We start from the raw sequence: 24,481 nt of genomic DNA on the forward strand, positions 1-24,481 counted from the left end.
GGATGCCACCACCAGGGGAGAAAAAAGCCAGAGGACATGGGTTAAGGATGAAAAGGGAAAAGTTTAAAGGGAACATTAGGGGGAGCTTCTTCACACAGAGAGTAGTGAGAGTGTGGAATGAGCTACCAGTTGAAGTGGTGAATGCAGGCTCACTTTTAATATTTAAGTAAAATTTGGACAGGTACATGGATGAGAGGTGTATGGAGGGATATGGGCCAGGTGCAGGTCAGTGGGACTAGGCAGAAAAACGGTTTGGCACAGCCAAGAAGGGCCAAAAGGCCTGTTTCTGTGCTGTAATATTCTATGGTTCTAATACTGTCTCTTTGGCCTTCAATGTTGTGCTGACCTTTTAACCTACTCTAAGGTCAATCCCTCTTACATAACCCTTCATTTTTCTATTGTCCATGTGCCTATTTAAGTGTCTCTTAAATGCTCTAAATGTATCTTCCTCTACCACTAACACTGGCAGGGCTTTCCACACACTCAGCACTCACTGTATAAAGAACTTACCTCTGACTTCCCTCTATACCTTCCTCTAATCACTTTAAAAATATGCCCCCTTGTATTAGCCATATTCGCCCTGAGAAAAAGTCTCCGGCTATCCACTCGATCTATGCCTCTTGTCACCTTGTACATTTTTATCAAGTCACTTCTCATCCTCCTTCACTCCAAAGAAAAAAGCCCTAGCTTGCTCAAGCTATAATCATAAGACATGCCCTCTAGTCCAGGCAGAATCCTGGTAAATCTCCTCTGCACCCTCTCTAAAGCTTCTACGTTATTTCTATAATAAGGTGACTAGAACTGAACACAATATCCTAGTGTGGTTTAACCAGGGCTTTATAGAGCTGCAACATTATCTATCAGCTCTTGAATTGAGATTCCTGACTAAAGAAGCCCAACACCATCTAAAGAGCTGTAATATACACGGAATTCAAAATACTAAATATAATCTTTACATTTGATCTAAAAGTGCTAAAATTTTGTTTGAAGTGCTGGTCCCAGTGAAATAGAAGGCTTATTTTGTAGCTCACGTTCACAAGACATGAAATGCAACAGGTCATAAAGTCAATTGATGATATTTTTATGACTAAGGATAGAATATGAAGTTTGAAATGTAAAGGTGAATCTATATAACATTCTTGAAGTTGTAGGACTGCCCATATAGGAGAATAAGGTGATGGAAACTACAGCAAAGAGTAACTAGCATGCTGGCAAGACAGTGGGAAAAACAAAGATAGGCCTGTGTTTGTTGCCAATTGATGAAGATTATGCAGTGATTTGAGAGAGATGATGGAGTGAGTCAATGTGAAACTGGACTGGTACCTTTGAAATAAACATAGATCAGATCAAATGTAAGTAATCTTAAAAAAAAACAGGTGAAACTTTAAAAAAACATACAGAGCATTTACAATCCTAAAGACTGTCCTAGAAGTGAGACCATGTCCAGAAAACAACAGGATATTTCATAGACTGATAATGTATGATAAAGTGAAAGAACTGCTGTGGGTCCGTGCGTGTGAACAGATTGGAGTGAATGCATATTTTCCGCTTACGCTTAAGAGGGAAATCATAAGGCAAATAGAGGACATGAGATGTCTTTGACAGACAATGGAAAAGGAAATCCAAAGAGGTTCTAAATATATTAAGAGCAAAATGCTAACAAGGCAGATAATAGCTCTACTTAAGAATTATTATCATTGTCTATGTCTGGAACCACAGGAGAGAGACAAGTTCTTAAATGAACACTTCCTGTGAAGAAGGCTACTGGAGCTAAGGATGTATGGAAAAGAACAGTGATGTCCTAAAACATATCCCTACTACTAAAGAGGAGGTGTTGGAAGTCTTAAGCATACTAAAGTAGATGAATCCCTGTGGGAAGGAATTCTGGGGCCAGGCAGAGATAGCTGTGGCATCATTTGCTGTGAGTGAAGTACTGAAGGACTGGAGAGTGACTAATATTGCGCATGTATTAAACAAAGAACAAGCCAGAAAACTAGAGGCTAATGAGCCTAACATCAGTGGCAGGAAAATTAATGGAGGGGGTTCTGCGAGGCTGGATCTACCTGCATTTTGAAAGGCAGGAAGTAATCAGAGACCATCAGTATTTTTGTCCACAAATATGACTGAGCTTAGAGATTCAGCCTCTACCAGAATTAAAACCTGTTAAAATATTTGGCAACACTGATAGAAGATAAAACTGTCCCATTTCTGCTTTCCAACAAAGCCTATTAGGCATTTTTTGTTTATGGGGCCCACACACCAGTCAATGTCCAACTCCAGAGGAACTCTAAAGTCAGTGTTCTCTATAGAGACCAAATAAGGGCAGGACCTTACAGTCATACAGTACAGAAAACCACCATGGCCACACCTATCATTGCACTATTTATAGTAGACCCATTTATCCACGTGATTTGAAGACTGCTATGCCTTTGTGCTTCTTAAAGGCTGTGAGAGGACCTGTTCCCCATCTTCCTCTCAGCCAGATTCCAAATCCCCTCTGTGTTTAAAAATTCTTCCTCAGATTCCCACTAAACACCCTACCTCTCACCCTGAGTCTATGCCCTTTTGGTTTAGATACTCCCGGCATGGGAAACAGATTCTTACTGCAGCACATACATATATAGCCGGGGTGCCTAAGATTGTTGCACAAAACTTTAATAATTCAATGTATTGCACTGCACTACTGACCCAAAAAAACAACAAAATTCACGACATATGTGAGTGATGATGTCTGATTCTGATATGGGACTGTATTGTGGATTGAGGGTGTGGGAAGGAGCCAGGGAGGGGGGAAATCATGCTTGGCAAAATGGAAAGGGAGAGGGGAGTGAGCAGGAAGCACCAGAGAGACATTCTGTAATGATCAATAAACCAATTGTTTGGAATTATATGACCTTGCCTGGCGTCTCAGGGCTGGGTGTGCATGCACCTGCACCATCCTGGTGCTCCTTCTCTGCCACTTGTCCCACACCCCTCCCGTGGCACTCCACCCTCACCATTCCCAATGTCCTTTGCTCCTGCCAGATTTACAAACTCACCCTTTGTACAGCCTAGCTATATATTTAAATATATGCTGAAGACTTTTGAAGTGTACTTATCTACCCAACTATCACGCTGATAGTTTTGTATAGCTCTATCAGGCCATCTCTTTACACAGGCATATCTAATCTCTCCTTATAACTGAAACACTCAAATGCAGGCAACATCTTGTTGAATCTCCCCTGCACTCTCCCCAGTGCAATCACATTCTCAGGTCCATCAAGATCCACACAATAATCCCAGGCATAAGCAGAAATAAATCAAGACCAGGACAGCAACGATTTGTAAAGTGTGAGAAACTATGCTGGAAATAAGCACATACGTTCCTTCTCACATGACATTGTGACATACTGGTAAAACCAAGCAATTTCCTTTACCTCAGTAGTTGATGTGCTTATCAGATTTTACTGATTTGTCAGTACAGTATGACATATTGGAATAGATTTTAATTCCTTCCATTTAACTAGAATGACCTAACAGTCAACTGTGTTGTGGGGATACGTTTCTGTTCTGGAACTTTCTTGAAGGAGCACCATGTTTCGTCTAGGCACCTGAATGTTTTTGACAGGAAAACCTGGAGGCCTGTTTGCTCATTAAGTTCATGCAGCACTTAAAAATGCCTTGCAGCTTTATCTCATCGTTCCACTTTTGGTCTGTTGTCTTGTACATGTTGGTTTATCAAATCCTCATCAAAATTTTTTGTAAGTGCAATAGAAGTTTTTAGTACAAGGCACTGAACAGCCTATTAAACGGGCTCAACATACACAAAATGCCAGAGAAACTCAGCAGGTTAAATAGCATCTAAGAAAGGAATGAACTGTCGAAGTTTCAGGCCAAGACCCTTCATCAGGACTGGAAAGAAATGGGACAGAATAAGACGGGGGGGGGGGGAAGGGGGATGAGTACAAGCTTGCACCATTAATGCCACCTTAGACGATACAGGAGTAGAATTATGTTATTTAGCCCATCGAGCCTGCTCTGGCATTTCATCATGGCTGGTTTATTTTTCCTCTCAACTCCATTCTCCTGTCTTCTCCCCATAACCTTTAACATCCTTACTAATCAGGGACCTATTAACCTCCACGTTAAATATACCCAATGACTTGGTCTCCACAGCCACCTAAGTCAATGAATTCCGCAGATTAACCATACTGAGGCTAAAAAATTTCCTGCTTAAAGTTGTCGTCCTTCTATTCTGAGACTCCCCCGCTGCAGGAAACATCCGCTCTGTCAAGGCTTTTCAACTGTATTTTGCACACCTGTCCGCACTCTATCCTCCCACCGTCATGAAATGCTCAAGATTTCCAGCATTTGCAGAATCCATTGTCTGCTGTCCTGACACGACGCCGGAGGTGGTGTGGCATGGCATCCGTGTTCGGTTTGAGGTAGCCCTCTCAAGTTGGTGCTGCCCACCAGTGTTGGATTGGTGGAATCACAGGCTGCACTGCTGGGAGCCATCATTTTGTGGGACTTGCTGTTCAGGATCTTGGAATAAAAAAATGTGTTTTCTTGCATGACTGTGTTCTTTTTTTTCTCTCTTGCCACGTGAATGCGCTTGGTAAGTTTTTGCATCTTGGCCCAAGAGCAATGCTATCTCGTTTGACTGTACCCATGTATGGTTTGAATGATAATTAAACTTGATTTGATTTGAAGTTAAGTAAGTATTTTTAAAAAGCTACTTATGAGAACAGATTGAGCAGCATGAATGTTCCTTCTGCTCCTACAGAAAAGGTACGATGACTGCTGATATTAATTCCCCAGTCTCATTGTCACACATAAAATGTCTTTCTTGACCTATGGAGAAAAACTAGGTCAGAAATTACCTGTCCTGACGAAGGGTCTCGGCCCGAAACGTCGACTGTACTTCTTCCTATAGATGCGGTCTGGCTTGCTGCGTTCCACCAGCATTTTGTGTGTGTTGTTCAGAATTTACTGTTTACTATGTAATGGAAGTTTTATGTACAAAGTGGGTTAAACCTCCCAACACAGATACTATGTGTTACCCAATTATAATACCCAATTAATATTTAAACTGTCCCTATACTTTATATACTATATTATTATGTCATGTTGCAGAGAAATGGGGTTTGACAGGTTATTTGATACTTAAGCACCAATGCAATAATTCTCAAGTAGGATGTTAGATATTCTAATGCCCATATTTATAATCAGAATCAGGTTTAATATCACCGGCATATGTCATGAAAATTGTTGCTTTGTGGCAGCAGTACATTCCAATACATAATAATAAAAAAACATAAAAAGTCAATGTATATAAGTAATGCAAAAAGAGAAGAAAAAATACAGAAGTAGTGTTCATGGGTTCATTGTTCATTCAGAGGGGAACCCTTCCATTGTCCATTTCGAAGGGTAGAAGCTATTCCTGAAACATTGAGTGTGTGTCTTTAGGCTCCTGTAATTCCTCTTTGATGGTAGCTGTTGTGTCTGTACAACTACCTGTTAATTAAATAAAAGCATGGACATGGATATGGCTTTAACTGGAGTATTTACATTGCAGGGAGAGGAGGAGAGGCAGTCCTTAATGATGGATACTGCCATTTTGAGGCTTCCCCTTTTGAAGGTGTTCTCGATGCTGAGAAGGCTGGCGCCCATATTTGATCTGGCTGAGTTTACAACTTCCTGCTCCTTTTTCCAATCCTGTTACATGTGCAGAAATTTGCGAGTGATTTTGATGACATACCAATTTTCCTCAAAACTCTTAATGGAGGCCACTGTCATGCCTTCTTTGTAATTGCATCAATATGTTGGATAGATCCTCAGGGATATTAGCACCCAAGAACTTGAAATTGCTCTCCCTTCTCTACTCCTGATCCCTCAGTGAGGACTGGTGTGTGTTCCCTTGACTTCCCCTTCCTACAGCTCACAATTAATTCTTTGGTTTTATCGATGATGAATTGCTGTGATATCGCTCAACCAACTGATATATCTCATCACTGTCTGAAATTCTTCCAGCAACAGTTGTGTCATAGGCAAGTTGATAGATGGCATTTAAGCTGTCCCTAGACACACAATCATAGGGGTAGAGAGAGTGAATGATCTTGGCCAGCTATGTTGACTGCTATTCCCCTATTCCAGCCTGAGTTCCTCCAGTATTTTGTGTGTTACCATAAAAAGTTATTCCTCAGAGAACACAATATCTTTCTTTCTTTTGCAGTGCCAGGATCTGAGATAAGTAAAGTCACTGGTCATCAACATACAAGCTTGTCTTCAGTTTAGTTTTCTGTAATGCGTTAAAAAGTATAAAGCTTTCATTCAGGGTTAGGGATTTCACTGATCAGGTCCATAGCCTTCTCAAGGAGGAGGGTGAGCAGCCAGAAGTTGTGATACATATTGGTACCAATGACATAAGTAGGAAATGGGAGGTGGTCTTGAGGAGAGAATATAGGGGGTAAAGTAGCAAAATAGGAAGCAAGACCTTCAGGATGATAATCTCTGGTTTGCTGCCTGTGAAAAGCGCCAGTGAAGGTAAGGATGGGATACTTGGCAAAAGGATGGTGTGGATGAGGAATTGGTGCAGTGGGCAGGGTTTCAGATTTCTGGATCATTGGGAAGAGAAAAATTGGGTGTTAGAGGATTAGGAAGCTTTTAAAAACCAACACAATTGCACTAAAAAGCCATAAGGAGAGAAAAGATGAAATATGATGGTAAGCTACCTAATTATATGAAAGAGGGTTCAAAACCTTTCTCAAATATAAATTGAGTAAACAAGAGGCAAGAGTAGATATCAGACCACTGGAACATGATGCTGCAGAAATATTAAAAGGGACAAAGAAATGGCAAATGAAGTTAGTAAATGTTTTCCTTTGGTCTTCACTATGGAAGACACTAGCAGTATGCCAGAAATTCGAGAATATCAAGGGGCAGAGCAAGTATTGTTGCTACTATAAGGAGAAGATGATTTAAAATATAAGCTCATAAGACCATAAAATTTGGAGCAGAAGTAGGTCATTCAGCTCATTGAGTCTGTTCCGCCATTCAATCCTGGGCTGATCCAATTCTTCCAGTCATCCCCACTCCCCTGCCTTCTCCCCATACCCTTTGATGCCCTGACTAATCACGAACCTATCTATCTCTGCCTTAAATACACCCAATGACTTGGCCTCCACAGCCGCTCATGGCAACAAATTCCACAGATTTACCACCCTCTGACTAAAGTAATTTCTCTGCATCTCAGTTCTAAATGGACGTCCTTCAATCTTGAATTCGTGCCCTCTTGTCCTAGAATCCCCTACCATGGGAAATAACTTTGCCATATCTAATCTGTTCAGGACTTTTAACATTTGGAATGTTTCTATTCTCATTCTTCTGAACTTCAGGGAATACAGCCCAAGAGCTGCCAGACGTTCCTCATACGGTAACCCTTTCATTCCTGGAATCATTCTCATGAATCTTCTCTGAACCCTCTCCAACGTCAGAATATAAAATAAGGAGCCCAAAACTGCACATATTACTCCAAGTGTGGTCTCACGAGCGCCTTATAGAGCATCAACATCATATCCCTGCTCTTATATTCTATACCTCTAGAAACGAAAGTCAATATTGCATTTGCCTTCTTCACAACTGTCTCAACCTGGAGGTTAACCTTTAGGATATCTTGCACGAGGACTCCCAAGTCCCTTTGCATCTCTGCATTTTGAATACTCTCCCCATCTAAATAATAGTCTGCCCATTTATATCTTCCGCCAAAGTGCATGACCATACACTTTCCAGCATTGTATTTCATTTGCCACTTCCTTGCCCATTCCCCTAAACTATCTAAGTTTCTCTGCAGGCTCTCTGTTTCCTCAACACTACCCGCTCCTCCAACTAACTTCGTATCATCGGCAAATTTAGCCACAAATCCATTAATACCCTAGTCCAGGGGTCGGCAACCTTTACCACTGAAAGAGCCATTTGGACCTGTTTCCCACAGAAAAGAAAACACTGGGAGACACAAAACCCGTTTGACATTTAAAATGAAATAACACTGCACACAACTTTTTTTTTGCCTTTATGCTATGTATAAACAAACTATAATGTGTTGCATTTATGAAATCGATGAACTCCTGCAGAGAAAACGAAATTACATTTCTGCATGCAACAAAAACATTTTGAACTCCGAAAAAAAGACATTGGGTGAGCCCTTCTTGTATTTATGAAAAACGCCGAACTTAAATTGTCCGCCAGCAGCAAACCAAAAATAACGTCAGCCAGCTGTCAACCTGAAAATAAAAGTACTATTTCACTACACAATGAAAAAAATTTGAATATACGTAAAATAATAGGCAATTAAAATATTTATCATACTTGGTTAATGGGATTTCTTCTCCTGGACCTCAGCGCACAGCGTCTGCACATCAGGGCTGTATGACGTCACCTTCATCTTTACACAGGATCGCAAGCTGTCATCTGTGAGGTGTGCGTGATGTTTGTTTTTAATAAAGTTCATGTTGGAGAACACCTGCTCACATACATATGTGGATCCAAAGATCGACAGGACTCCAAGTGCATACTTTTTAATGTTTACATAAATGTCGGGGATAGCATTCCATGTTTCGAACACAAGTTTGTCCGGTTTGAGGAGGTTTTCAATCACTCCATTTGTGATTCTGAGCAAGAGCGGCCTTCTGACGGGCAACATCTTCAAGGTCTGCTGTCAAGCGTCTAAACTTGGACACCCATATGTCTTTGTCGGCTATGTCGGCCAGTTCTATCTCAAAATCAGGTTGACTCACACCTGCCAATGTAGTTGTATTCAGTAGGGATGGATCTATGATTAGGGGAGTGACCGGGAAGGATAATGTGCTTTTTTCCTCTCTGAACTCACAGAAGCGTTTCCCAAACAATGTTTGCAATGCAATGATTGTAGAATGTAAATACTCCGAATTTATCATGTTGTGAGCTTGTTTGAACTCTCTCAAATTGGGGAAGTGAGACAATGTGCCTTTCTGTAAATCTCTGGCAAGCACTGTCAACTTGCGCTCGAATGCCAAATCATCCTCCAACATGTGCAGGGCTGTGCGTCCTTTCCCCTGAAGAGCTGTGTTCAGCGTGTTCAGGTGCGCTGTCATGTCTACCATGAAGTGTAGCTTTTCCAGCCACTCTGGCTGTTCCAGCTCAGGAAAGGTGAGCCCTTTGCTGCCCAGGAAAGTTTTCACTTCTTCCAGACACACGACAAAGTGTTTCAGCACCTCCCCTCTTGACAGCCACCGGACTTTGTTGTGCAGCAGGAGATCAGAATATGCGCTTTCCAGCTCGTCCGGTAACAAACGGAATTGACGGTGATCTAAACTTTTTGCCATTATTTTATTGACAATCTGAATGACAACATCCATTACTTCTGTGCATTCCGGAGGAAATGTTTGAGCGCACAGTGCCTCTTGGTGCAAGATGCAGTGAAAAGTCAGCAGCTTTCTGTCCAGCGACTTCTGCAGTAAAGCCACAAATCCCTTGTGCGATCTTGTCATACTTGGTGCCCCATCAGTAGCTACTGACACCAGGTGGGTGGTCTTTATTCCTTTGGCTCTTAAACAATTCAAGACAGCCTCACAGATGTCCTCCCCCCGTGTTTGGCCTTTTAGAGGTATCAACTCAATCATTTCTTCCTGTGGCCCGGCAGAGTTTACATACCGGCAGAACAGCGCTATTTGTTCAATATCACCTTTGTCTTTAGACTCGTCACAGGCAATCGAGTAGGCCACAGCTGAATTGATGTCTTTTAATTTGCTGTCTTGTGATGTCTTCTGCCATTTTTATGGTTCTGTCTTTGATAGTCTTTGCAGAGAGGGGCATATCCCTGATTTTCTGCACAATTTCACTCTTGTTTTTAAAGTCCGTGAATAGATGTTCTGAAATCTTAATGAAAGATTCTTTTATATATTCACCATCTGTAAACTGCTTCCCGTGCCTGACTACTTCCTGAGCGGCAACATAACTAGCATATGTAGTTGATTTTCCAGACTTCATCCACTTCTTGAAATGATTTTTGCTCAGATCAACCTTCCGCATCAGTTCCGAAATGGCTTTTTTTCTCTCATCTCCATCCGGATATTTTTGAGCAAAGGCTACGTGTTTATTCCTGAAATGTCTTGCGACTTTTGACTTTTTGTTATTTGCTAGTTTCTCATTGCATATTAAGCATACCGGTAAACCAGTCTCGTCAACAGTGAAAGCAAATGAATCTGCTCACGTATCATTAAACGTTCTGTTTTCTTCAGTCACTTTTCTTTTTTTAGAATTCTCCATAGTTAGCCTACCTTGGATCGAAAAATTAAAGAAATCGCGCACTGGCAGGTGTCAGGCATTGGCAGTGGTGATGTATATTAATAGCGACAAAAAACACATTTTATTTAGATTGTACAAGATCACCATAATCTTCAAATTTAGAATTACATTTCAAAAACTAACAAACTAACATAAAATACATTTTAATTAAATACTCACCATTTATTTTCCAAAGCCACCGGAAGCCGCTTGCGGCTCCGGAGCCGTGGGTTGCTGACCCCTGCCCTAGTCCAAATCATTGACATACATTGTAGAAAGCAGTGGTCCCAACACTGACCCCTGTGGAACTCCACTGGTAACCAGCAGCCAGCCAGAATAGGATCCCTTTATTCCCACTCTCCGTTTTCTGCCGGGCAGCCAATGCTCCACCCACACTAGTAACTTCCCTGTAATTCCGTGGGCTCTTACCTTGCTAAGCAGCCTCATGTACGGCACCTTGTCAAAGGCCTTCTGAAAAGCCAAGTACACCGTATCTACTGCATCTCCATTGTCCACCCTCCTTGTAATTTCCCCGAAGAATTGCAGTAGGTTTGTCAGGCAGGATTTTCCTTTCAGGAAACCATGCTGGCTTTGGCCTATCTTGTCATGTGCCTCCAGGTACTCCATAATCTCATCCTTAACAATCAATTCCAACAACTGCCCAACCACTGACGTCAGGCTAACAGTCTTATAGTTTCTTTTCTGCTGCCTCCCACCCTTCCTAAATATGAAAGGTCTGAAGGTAGATAAGTGACTTAAATCAGACAGACTACATCCCAGGGTTCTGAAAGAGGTAGCTGAAGAGATTGTGGAAGCATTAGTAATGATCTTTGAAGGATCATTAGATTCTAGAATGGTCGCAGAGCACTGGAAAATTGCAAATTTCTCTCCACTCTTTAAGAAGGGAGGGAGGCAGAAGAAAGGAATTGTAGGCCAATCAGCCTGACATCAGTGGTTGGGAAGATGTTGGGAAATCCATCATTAAATATGAGGCTTTGGGGTATTTGAGGCACATGTTAGATTAGGCCAAGGTCAGCGGGGTTTTCTAAAGGGGAAAACTAATAAATCTGTTGAAATTCTTTGAGGAAATAATAAACAAAATAGACAAAGGAGTATCAGTGAATGTTGTTTACTGTACTTTGATTTTAAGAAGGCCTTTGACAAGGTGTGGCACATGAGGTTGCTTAGCAGGATAAGAGCACATGGTATTACAGGTATTACAGGTATTACATGGTATTACAGGTATTACAGGTATTACATGGTATTACATGGTAATCCTAGCATGGATAGAAGATTGGCTGACTGGCTGGAGGCAAAGCATGGGAATAAAGTGGGCCTTTTTGATTGGCTGCTCGTGACTAGTGGTGTTCTGCAGGGGTCGGAGTTGGGATTTGGATGACAGAATGAATAACTTTGTGGCTAACTTTGCAGATGATATGAAGATAGGTGGAGAGGCAAGTAATATTCAGGAAGTAGGTGGTCTGCAGAAGGACTTAGATTGGGGGAATGAGCAAGGAAGTGGCAGATGGAATACAGTGTAGGGAAGGCTGAGGTCATGCACTTTGGCAGAAGGAATTAAGGTGTGGACTGTTTTCTATATGGGAAGAAAATTCAAAAATCAGAGGTGCAAAGGACTTGGTAACCCTTGTACAAGATTTTCTAAAAGTTAACTTACAGGTTGAGTCAGTGGTAAGGAAGGCAAGTGTAATGTTAGCATTCTTTTTGGCAGGACCAGATATAAGAGCAATGATGTATGCTGCATCTATATAAGACACTGGTCAGACTGCACTTGGAGTACAGTGTACAGTTTTGGTCCCTTATCAAAGAAAAGATGTACTGGCATTGGAGAGGGTCCAGAGGAAGTTTACAAAAATGATTCTGGGAATGAAAGGGTTAATGTATTTGGGCCGATTGATGGCTCTGAGCCTATACTTGTTGGAGTTTAGAAGAATTGGGGGGGGGGGAAACCTCACTGAAACCTACTGAATATTTAAAAGGCTACAGTGTTTCCTACAGTGGGGGATTCTGGGGCCAGAGGGTGCAGCCTCAGACTAGAGGGACATCCATTTAGAACAGAGATGAGGATGAATTTCTTTAGCCAGAGGGTAGAGTATCTGTGGAATTAATTACCACAGGCAACTGTGACAGCCAAGTCAATGAGTATATTTAAATCGGAGTTTGATAGGTTCTTGATTAGTCAGGGCAACAAAGGTACAGGAGAATGATACTGAGGTTAACAAATTACCTGTGATGGAATGGCAGAGCAGACTTGGCCTAATTCTGCTCCTATGGTCATATGGCATACCTTTTTATCTCTCTGTGCACTGTAACATCATTTTAAGATTTCACCTTTATGATGGATACCCGAACAAACCATCACCGCTGTTAGAGACTTAGAATGGGGAGGGGGTTAATCCATTCAAATCCAATAATAAGGTTTCAAAGTTAAAGAAGTGTATTGAGCAACTAGCAAAACAATCTTGAAGCGATAAAACTAATGAAACTAAAACTAGTGATATAACAAAATAGTCTTAGCACAATAAGCATACTTAAGCTTTCATTAATGTAGTTAAACATAATTAACTTTAAGCAAAGTTAAGCAATGTTTCAGTGAAATTAACTGATCAACAAAAAATATATCATGCTCAGCTATCTCTAACTAACTAACTCTAGACTTAACTCAAGACAAAACATGAATAAGCATTGATACAGGGCTCCCACAGCTTTCACCACTCTCTTCAGTGCAATGAGTCAATTGTACACAACTATCGATAAAGTTCAGCAGATTATATGCAAAGAATATAGGATTATGGACAAAGGCCCTTTCTAAAATCCAAAATGGACACATCACGTCAAATGGTCTCCTCCTGAATTTCTAAGATTCTCTGATGTGAGTACATGTGAGTCCATACTAAACCGTAGAGCTCCAGCAGAGTGGAAATGAAGGAATAAAACTTTCTTCCTTTAAATAAGAGTGATGAGCAAGGTACATCACAAAACCTAACACAATTTATTGGAGCCTTAAAGGAAGATACAGTACTGTGCAAAAGTCTTAGACCCATATACTCGGCTGCCTAAGACTTCTGCACAGTATTATATTTGTCATGTGGAGTGAAGAACGAGTTTGCAAATCTGGCGGGAGCAAAGAATGCTGGGAATGGCATGGGTGGCATGCCATGGGACGGGTGGCAGAGAACAAGTACTAGGGGCAACACACACAAAATGCCGGAGGAACTCAGCAGGCCAGGCTGCATCTACGGAAAAGAGTAAACGGTTATGTTTCAGAATGAGACCCTTCATCAGGACTGGAGGACAAAGATGATAAGTCAGAGCCACCAGTCTTTTTTCTCCAGTCCCGATGAAAGGTCTTTGCCCGAAACATCGAATATTTACTTTTTCCCATTGACGCTGCCTGGCCAGCTGAGCTCTTCCAGTGTTTTGTGTGTGTTACTTTGGATTTCCAGCTTCTGCAGATTTTCTCCTGTTTGAAGTGCTAGTGCAGCAGTTGACACCGAAACCAGACAAGGCCATATGATTCCAGAAAGTTGGTTTATTGATCATTACAGAATGTCAGAATGTCTCTCTGGTGCTTCCCACTCCCTCTCCTCTCTCTTCCCCTTTTCCCAGCCATAAGTCCCTTCTCCTAGCCCCCTTTCCACTCTCAGTCCACAACGAGACCCATATCAGAAACAGGTTTATCATCACTCACATATGTCATGACATTTGTTTGTTTTTGAGGCAGCAGTACAGTGCAATCCATAAAATTACTACAGTACTGCGCAAAGCTTGGAGGCGCCCCAGCTACATATGTGCCAAGACTTTTGCATAGCATTGCATTTTACAGCTGCTGGGGTGGAATCAATTCAGCTTATCATGAAGCAATTTATTGCCTCTTACAAGATTCAAAGTGCCAACGCAGTAGTACATCTCCTTTCCAGGCAAGGACGGAAACAAGTACTGCAGTTTTACTTATTTTGGTAAATAGTGTCAGTATGATTTATTCAGTGGCATAAAATAGTTATCACCAAAACAGCTCAGCTCTGAAACAGTACTGATTGAATTGGGCAGGAGTTTAGATTCTGTTAAAATAGAATTTAATGCAAATAATTAAATACCAATCGTAAGAAAATCTACCCAAGTCATCCTGCTGTTTTTCGAATTTAAAACTGAGGGAGATGATTTTGGACCATATCAGCACTAGTTTAGTTCTTCAACAGAATCAGTCAAATAATAATGTAGCTTTTCATGTCTTTAAGCACTTATTCTTTTATATAGTTCAAAATATATGAAGTTATAGTTCATATCAATTTTTAGTTGTAGCAAACCGGTACATATTCTAAAACATTTCTTTCTTTAAAGGAAAATGGATCAGTTTCTTGAACATTGAAATCAAAATATTAATCCTGGACAAGAATTCTTGTAAATAATTTCATAACATGCGTAACTGAAAGAAACTGATTTAATGAACTCAATCTATGAAAATTCTTAGGCATGTAAATTTGCTATGAAGGATTCTATCACTCCACGTTTTTAATTTTTTAAATAATGTTCACTCAATGTTATGAGATAGAACTGGGTGAGTCGGCCAGAGCAGGCTAATAGTTCACAAAACCTACTACAAAAAATGAAAGGCAAAAGACATTATGTGTAACAGTTTATAATAGGGTCTATGAACTGATCAAGATCCAGCTGTTCAGTGTATTTTTTTTCTTGATCAGCTGGATTTCTGACATATGGAAACGCTTCAATTCGCTCAATTCTCTATAAATCTAAGTACACTAACACTGAGAAAACAAGACATGAAGCTCAAAGTCTCATGATCGGTGAGTTCTGAAGTCCAGACCAAAGGTCCAGGATAGAAGTCAGAAAATCCAGAAGTTGAAGGCCTGATGTCATAGTCTTAGAATACTGCAGCATAGAAACAGGCCCTTCAGCCCATCTATTCTGTGCTGGACTATTGTTCTATCTTATCCCATCGACCTGCACCCAGACCATAACCCTCCCATCCATGTGCCTATCCAAATTTCTCTTAATTGTTGAAATCAACCTGCATCCACCACTTATGCAGGCAGTTCGTTCCACATTCTCAACCCCTCTGAGTGAAGTTCCCCCCAAATTCCCCTTAAACATTTCACCTTTCACCCTTAACTAATGATCTCCAATTTGAGTCTTACACAATCGCAGAGGAAAACGCCTGCTTGCATTTATCATATCAATACCCCTTGTAATTGTGTTAACCTCTATCAAACCTCCCCTCCATCTTCTATTGTATGTTCAAAGAAATAAAGTCCTAATCTACTTGACCTTTCCCTGTAACTCTGATCCTCAAGTTCCAACAACAACCTTGTAAATTTTCTCTGCACTCTTTCAATCTTATTTACATCTTTCCTGTAGGTAGTTGACCAAAACTGCACACAATATTCCAAAATAGGCCTCACCAATGCCTTCAACATAACATCCCAACTCCTGTACTCAATACATTGATTTATGAAGGCCAATGTGCCAAAGGCTTTCTTTACAGACCTATTTACCTGTGATTCCACTTTCAAGGAATTATGGATCTGTATTCTAGATCCCTCTGTCTACTCCACTCCTTAGTACCCTACCGTGCATGGTGTTTATCCTCCCAAAGTGCAATACCTCACACTTGTCTACATTAAATTCCATCTGTCATTTTCAGTCCATTTTTCCAGATGGTACAGATCCCGATGCAAGCTTTGCTAGTCTTCCTCACTATCCACGCCACCCCCAATTTTGGTGTCATCCAGTTTTGCTGGTCTAATTTACCACATTATCATCCAGATCATTGATATACTTTAGATGACAAACAGCAATGGACTCAGAATGGATCCCTGTGGTACTCCAGTAGTCACAGGCCTCCAGTCAGAGAAGCAACCATCTACAATCATTGACTTTTTCTGCAAAATCAATGTCTAATCCAATTTACTACCTCATCTTGAATACCAATTATTGAACCTTCTTGACCAATCAAGGTACTTGCTGAAGTCCATGTAGACAACATCCACTGCCTTGCCTTCATCAACTTTCAAAAACTCAAAAACTCTAAGACTGGTTAGAAATTACCAAACATGCACAAAGCCATGTTGACTATTCCTAATCAGCTCTTGTCTATCCAAATACTTATTTATCTGGTCCCTCAGAATACCTCCTAATAACTTTCCCACTAGTGATGTCAATATCACTGGCTTATTCTTAGAGCTTTTCTTAAACAGCTGAACAACATTAGTTACCTCCAATCCTCTGGCACCCCATTCACGGCTAAGGATGCTTTAAGTATCTCTGCTAAAGTCCCAGCAATTTCTGCACTAGCTTCCCCCAGGTCTGAGCGAGCACATTGTCAGTCCCAGGGATTTATCCACCTTATTTGCCTCAGGACATCAAACACCTCCTCCTCTGTAATCTGTATAAAGTCCATGACTTTGCTGCTGCATTGCCTCACATCTACAGACTTTGTGTCCATCTACTAAGTAAATACAGATGTAAAGTACTCCATTTAAGATCTCTCCCATCTCTTTGAGCTCCACATATAGATTACTACTTTCATCTTTGACAGGACCAATTTTGTCCCTTGCTATCCTTTTGCTCTTATTATAGACGCCCATAATATTTATTCTTCATCACCTTGTCAGCTAGAACAACATCATGTCTTCTTTTAGCCCTCCCGATTTCCTTCTAAAGTGTTCTCTTGTATTTTCTATACTCTCCAAGTACCTCATTTGTTCCTGTATGCCTATATCTGCTGTGAACCTTCTTCTTTTTCCTAAATATCTCTCAAATACTAAGATTCTTGACAACTGTAGTCATTGCTGTTTATTCTGACAGGAACATATAACCTCAGTACTCTCAAAATTTCACTTTTGGAGGCCTCCCACTTACCAAGTACATCTTGGCCAGAATCTGCCTGCCTCAATCCACACTTGGCAGATTCTTTCTGATACCATCAAAATTGGCCTTTCTGCAATTTAGAATCTGAACCTGAGGGCCAGACCTATCGTCTTCCATAATTATCTTGAAAATAATGGCATTGTAATCACTAGATGCAAAGTGTTCCCCTGTACAAACTTCTGTCACGCACCTTGTATCGTTCCCTAATAGCAGATGTAGTATTGTACATTCTCTGTAGTTAGTTACTGATTAAAGAAACTTTCTGGACACATTAACAAACTCTTTCCCATGCAGCCCTTTTACAGTATGAGATTCTCAGTCAATATGTAGAAAGTTAAAATCACCTACTATCACAACCTTATGTTTCTTGAAATAGTCCGTGATCTCACTACAAATTTGTTCCTCTAACTTCTGCTGACTTTTGGGTGCTCTATTAACATAGCCATATTTTTCTTATTTCTCTGTTCTACCCATTTAGCCTCAGTAGATGAGCTCTCCAGTCTGTCCTGACTGAATACCGCTGTGCCATTTGCCTGACTAGTAATGCCACCCCTCTCCCTTTAATCTCTCCCGCTCTGTCATGTCTGAAACAATAGAACCCCGGAACAATGAGCTGCCAGTCCTGCTCCTCATGCAACTAAGTCTCTCTAAAGGCTGCAGTGTCATAAATCCATGTGCTGATCCATCTTCTAAGCTCATCCACTTTTTCTACTTGTCTGTGACTCCACTGGAGGATGGAGGCCTGACTGTGTGTGAGTGGGTGGGTACATGGGAGGGAGGAAACATTCTGGTTTTTGCTCAGGAAACTAGAGCTGCCCTTGTCGGCATGTTTAATGATGCTGAGGTCGATCTCTGAGGGTAGCAAATTCAGAAATTGGAAGCAAGTAGCTTGGAATGAATAAGTGGAGTAGAAAAATTCAGATGGTTGATGTTGCGCTTGTAGTTTATGATGAAGAGGCTGAAAGAATTGAAAGAAGTGCATTAGAAATTCTGAAAACAGAGTCGAGCTCCACTAACCATGCTGAAAAACCCATGACAAAAAAATTCAGCATCATGTCAATTTTGAAATAAAAGATTCTGAGACAAAAACAAGAATTGATCATATGAGATAAGAGAGGAGAAGGTCAGAAATATAGTTTAAAGATAGGAAGGGTAAGATAGGGAGGAGAGATGGCTTCAGATGAAAGTGAAGGGAGGAGCTGGCCAAAGTTGATTGAAAGAGAACACTGGCGGGGATGATGGCAGAACAGCAATGGCTGGAATTTTAGGGAACAATTCAGAAGGACCAGGATATGTACATCCCAAACAGGAAGAAGTATTTTAAAGCAGGATGACTCAGCCATGGCTGACATGAGAAGCCAAAGTCAAAATGAAAGCCAAAGAGAGGGCACATAATAGAGCAAAAAATTAGTGGCAAGTTAGGAGATTGGGAAGCTTTTAAAAATCAACAGAATTCAACTAAAAAAGTCACTAAGAAGGAATAGATTGAATACAGACGTAAGCCAGCCAATAATATTAAAGACAATACCAAAAGTTTCATCAATTACATAAAGCATAAAAGAGAGCTGAGAGTAGGTATTGAGCCGCTGGCAAATGATGCTGGGGGACAAGGAAATGGCGGAAGAACTGACTTCAGTATTTTGCATCAGTCTTCACTGTGGAAGACGCTAGCAGTATGCTGGAAGTTCGAGTGTGTCAAGGGGCAGAAGTGTGTGAAGTTGCTATTACTAGGGTGAAGGTTCTTGGGAAACTAAAAGGTTTGAAAGTAGGTAAGTTACCTGGACCAGATGGTCTACACCCCAGATTTCTGAAAGAGATGACCGATGAGATTCTGGAGGCATTAGTAATAATCTTTCAAGAATCCCTGGATTCTGGCGTGGTTCTGAAAGGCTGGCAAATTGCAAATGTCACTCCACTCTTCAAGAACGGAGAGAGGCAGAAGAACAGAAATGATAGGCCAGTTATTCTGACCTCAGAAGTTGGGAAGATGTTGGAGTCGATTGTTAAGGTTGTGGTTTCGGGGTACTCGGAGGCACAAGATAAAATAGGCCATAGTCAGTATGGTTTCCTTTAGGGACAATCTTGCTTGACAAATCTGTTGGAATTCTTTGAAGAAATAACAAGCAGGATAAGCAAAGGAGTATTTGTGGCGGTTGTATACTTGAATTTTCAGAAGGCTTTTGACAAGGTGCCACACATGAGGGTGATTAACAATTAAAAACCCATATTGTTACAGGAATTATACCAGCGTGGATAGAGCATCAGCTGATTGGCAGGAGTGGGAATAAGGGGAGCTTTACCTGGTGGGCTACCTGTGACTAGTGGTGTTCCACAGGGGTCTGTGTTGGGGCTGCTTCTTTTTACGTTATACGTTAATGACTTGGATGGCAGAATTGACGGCATTGTGATACAAAGATAGGTGGAGGAGTAGATGGTTATGAGGAAGTACAGAGGTTACAGAGGGACATAGACAGATTAGGAGAATATGCAAAAAGTGGCAAAGTAAATACAGTGTCAGGAAGTGTATGGTCATCAAAGTATTGAGTATAAGAGTTGGAATGTTATGGTGAGGTTATATAAGACATTGGTGAGACCAAATTTGGAGCATTTGTGCAGTTTTGGTCACCTAATTACAGGAAGGATATTAATAAGGTTGAAAGAGTGCAGAGAAGGTTTACAAGGATGTTGCTGGGTCTTGAGAAACTGAGTTACAGGGAAAGGTCGAATAGGTTAGCACTTTATTCCCTGGAGCGTAGGAGAATGAGGGGAGATTTGATAGAGGTGTATAAAATTATGATGGCTATAGATAGAGCGAATGCAAGCAGGCTTTTTCCATTGAGACCAGGGGAGGAAAAAACCAGAGGTCATGGGTTAAGGGTGAAAGGGGAAAAGTTTAAAGGGAACATGGGGGGGGGGGCTTTTCACGCAGAGAGTGGTGGGAGTGTGGAATGAGCTGCCAGATGAAGTGGTGAATGCAGACTCACTTTTGATATTTAAGAAAAACTTGGACAGGTATATGGATGAGAGGGGTTTGGAGGGATATGACCCAGGTGCAGGTCAGTGGGACAAGGGAGAAAAACGGTTCTGCACAGCCAAGAAGGGCCAAAAGGCCTGTTTCTGTGCTGTAATGTTCTATGGTTCTAATACTGTCTCTGGCCTTCAATGTTGTGCTGACCTTTTAACCTACTCTAAGGTCAATCCCTCTTACATAACCCTTCATTTTTCTATTGTCCATGTGCCTATTTAAGTGTCTTTTAAATGCTCTAAATGTATCTTCTTTGTTATAAGAAATAAAAGGGTAGACTATTTTCTAAATGGGGAGAAAATTCCAAAATCTTAAGTGTAAAGGGACTTAATAAATGAGACCCCACTTGGAGTACTGTGCTCAATTCTGATCGCCTCACTACAGGAAGGATGTGGAAACCATAGAAAGGGTGCAGAGGAGATTGACAAAGATGTTGCCTGGATTGGGGAGCTTGCCTTATGAGAATAGGTTGAGTGAACCTTTTTTCCTTGGAGCGATGGAGGATGAGAGGTGACCTGATAGAGGTGTACAAGGTAATGAGAGGCATTGATCCTGTGGTTAGTCAAGAGGCTTTTTCCCAGGGCTGAAATGGCTAGCATGAGAGGGCATAGTTTTAAGGTGCTTAGAAATAGGTACAGAGGAGATGTCAGGGTTAAGTTTTTTATGCAGAGAGTGGTGAGTGCATGGAATGGGCTGTTGTGGCAGTGGTGGAGGTGGAGACAATAGAGTCTTTTAAGAGACTCCTGGATAGGTACATGGAGCTTAGAAAAATAGAGGACTATGGGTAAATCTAGGTAGTTCTAAGGTAAGGACATGTTTGACACAGCTTTGTGGGCCGAAGGGCCTGTATTATGCTGTAGATTTTCTATGTTTCTATGACTTGGGTGTTCTTGAGCAGAATTTCCTAGAAGTTAAATTGCAGGATGAGAGTAAGGGAAGTGCAATGTTAGCATTCATTTCGAGAGGATTAGAATACAAAAACAATGATGTAATGTTGAGGCTTTATAAAGTTAAGGCCTCACTTGAGTATCGTGAGCAGTCTTGGACCCCTTGTCCAAGAAAGGATGTGCTGACATTGGAGATGGTTCAAAGGAATTCAAGAAACTGATCCTGGGATTGAAAGGCTTGTCGTATGAGGAGCATTTGATGGCTTTGGGCCTCTACGATCTGGAATTCAGAATGAGGGGTGATCGCATTGAAACTCTTTTAGATTGGAGAAGAGGAGGAATTTCTTTAGCCAGAGAGTGGTGAATCTGTGGAATTTGTTGGCACAGGTGGCTGTAAAGGCCAAGTCATAAGGATATGGGGAAAAGGCAGGGGATTGGGGCTGAGAGGAAAATGGATCAGCCATGATGAAATGGTGGAGTGGACTGGATGGGACAAATGGCCTCATTCTGTTCTTATATCTTATGATCCACAGTTGTTTGAAACCTTGTTGAAATTCTTGTCAGAAGGAAGCTAAAAAATCTTTTATTGAAGCACCAGGTGCTGCACCGAGGTATGAAATGAAACTTAAGTCATTTGGTAAGTTGTTGTTGCAGTAGAGCTCAAGAGCATGCAATACAGTTCCCTCCCACTGGATGTCAGTCCTGTATTTAGAGACCATATTTAAGTCTCCACTTGTTGGTTCTGCTTAGAGGAAAGTTCCAGACCTATATATTAGAGGAGGATGGACTTTAACCACCAAACCAACCCTTTAACAGAAGTTTAATAGATTAAGTATGTCAGATGATGAGGTTGTTACTTTTCCAGTTGATGATCAAATGTATCATGTGACAGGGTCAATGTGTCATATGATAAGGTACATAACATTGCTTTAAACATTGTTCTAGGCAATTTTAATTACTCACCCATTGATGGAGCACAGAAAAATTAAACATTGGAGCCAAATTCTTATTATTCAATTTCATACAGAAAAAAACAGATGAATAGAGCACAGATTAGGAGGGTGGTTAGAGCGTATTTTAGTATAGTAATCAGTTAACTCATGTTACTTGTTTCTATGCTGCAGTCTCTGTTTAATTTAACCATGCTTAACATGTGTGAACGTATTCCTCAAGCACTAGGAGAAAATAGCTACATAAAAAAGAGGATTTTTTTGATGGTAGAAGTAACAAAACAGATTTAGATACAGTACTGTAGATGAGTTCAATATAAAGAATACTGCCATGAAAGGGAAACATTGCACAAAATAAGTTATCAGGTTAGAATAGGGCTGAATTTAGAAACATGAAAAAGGAATCTAAACAGAAACTGGATACAACTGCCAACAATAGGATACATTTAAATAAAGAGTTCAGAGATCGATTAAAACTGGTTTTAAAAAGGAGACACAACATTGTAGGCCGATGGGCCTGTACTGTGCAATGTTCAATGAGACCACAGGGCACGAAGGGATAGGGGTGGGGGTGGGAGTGAGGCAGGAGATTGGGGCTGAGAGGAAATATGGTTCAGCCATAGTAAAAAGGCAGGGCAGACTCAATAGGTCAAGTGGCCAAATTCTGCCCCTATATCTCAAGGTTTAACAATTTTCGCCAGTAAACTACCTAACAATTTGATAATGTTGATGTGACCAGAATCAAAATAAGATTGTGTGGATCATACACAGCAAACAGATGAGACAGATAAACAGACAATGTTAGTGTATAATGTGGAAATACCAAGAGGAATGAATCGAATATTTGGTAAGCATTGTTTTTCAAAATTTAAGGATATTTAAGTCAAAGCCAACATAGAAGTCAAAGAGAGGGCATATAATAGAACTAGGATTGGTAGGAAGTTAGAGGATTGGAAAGCCTTTAAAAACCAACAAACAACAACTAAAAAGTCATTATGAAGGTAAAGATGGAATACGAAAGTCAGTTAGCCTTTGCTGATTGGCTGCTAGTGACTTGTGGTGTTGCATAGGGATCTGTGTTGGGACAGATGGAGGGGCAGGTAGTTTTGAGGAAGTAGAAAGGCTACAGAGGGAGTTAGACAGATTAGAAGAATAGGCAAAGAAATGGCAGATGGAGTACAATGTCAGGAAGTGTATGGTAATGCACTTTGGTAGAAAAAATTAAAGGGTTGACTGTTTTCTAAATGAGAGAAAACACTGAGGCACAAAGGGACTTGGGAGTCCTTGTGCAGCATTCCCTAAAAGTTAATTTGCAGGTTGAGTCTGTGGTGAAGAAGGCAAATGTGAAGTTGGCATTCGTTTCAAGAGGTCTAGAATATAAAATCGAGGATGTAATGTTGAAACTTTATAAAGCACTGGTGAAGCCTCACTTGGAGTATTGTGAGCAGGTTTGGGCCACTGATCTTAGAAAGGATGTGCTGAAACTGGAGAGGGTTGAAAGGAGGTTCACAAAAATATATTCCAGGATTGAATGGCTTGTCATATGAAGAGCATCTAATGGTCTGGTCCTCCATTCACTAGAATTCAGAAGAATGAGGGGTGACCTCATTGAAACCTATCAAATGGTGAAAAGCCTTGATAGAGTGGATGTGGAGAGGATGTTTCCTATGGTGGGGGAGTCTAAAACTAGAGGACAGTCTCAGAATAGGTGTCCTTTTAGAACGGAGACGAGGAGGAATTTCTTTAGCTAGAGGTTGGTGAATCTGTGGAATTCTTTGTCCTAGGCAGCTGTGGAGGCCAAGTCTTTATGTATATTTAAGGCAGAGGTTGATAGATTCTCGATTGGTCAGAGCATGAAGGGATACAGGGAGAAGGTAGGGGATTAAGACTGAGAGGAAAATTGGATCAACCATGATGAAATGACAGAGCAGACTTAATGGGCCAAATGATGTAATTCTTCTCCTATATCTTATGGTCTTGGGTTGGGAAGAGATGAATTTCGTGTTTGTTCCAAGATGAGCTATCATAATCAAAAATAAGTATTCATTGAAGGGAAGGAGGAAATTATGCCAGGTAATGACAGAACACATTCAAAGATTCAGAAGGTATAGTGGGAAGATAAATGAAAATTTATGGTTTTAGTGATAGAATGAAGAATAACACTAATTTTAAATGAACAATCATACATTATTCAAAAGAGTCAAGAAGCGTTCTCAAGCCTTTGGCTCTCATTTTGAATAACATAAGATAATTTACCTTCACTTCAAAAAGTCATGCAAATCTCATAAAAAAAAGTTTATCTCAACCAGAACAGTACTCTGTAAACTGCACTGAAATATCCAAATAATGCACTCCAATTGCTACAATTAACCTTGAAATGATAACTTTCAGTCTCAGTTATGGAAATGGTA

General features: G+C 40.8%; 1 protein-coding gene across 1 annotated transcript; it reads right to left on the reverse strand.

Annotated features, from left to right (window-relative positions):
- Window positions 1–8,073: 8,073 nt before the first annotated feature.
- LOC132382978 (general transcription factor II-I repeat domain-containing protein 2A-like) lies at window positions 8,074–10,393 on the reverse strand. Its single transcript, XM_059953658.1, has 2 exons — window positions 8,347–10,393; window positions 8,074–8,261 (listed from the first exon to the last, which is right to left on the reverse strand). The coding sequence occupies exon 1, from the start codon at window positions 9,636–9,638 to the stop codon at window positions 8,628–8,630; it is 1,011 nt and encodes a 336-aa protein (XP_059809641.1). The 5' UTR covers window positions 9,639–10,393; the 3' UTR covers window positions 8,074–8,261; window positions 8,347–8,627.
- Window positions 10,394–24,481: the final 14,088 nt, after the last annotated feature.

This window comes from Hypanus sabinus, chromosome 1 (genome assembly GCF_030144855.1).
Source record: "Hypanus sabinus isolate sHypSab1 chromosome 1, sHypSab1.hap1, whole genome shotgun sequence".
NCBI lineage: Eukaryota > Metazoa > Chordata > Chondrichthyes > Myliobatiformes > Dasyatidae > Hypanus > Hypanus sabinus.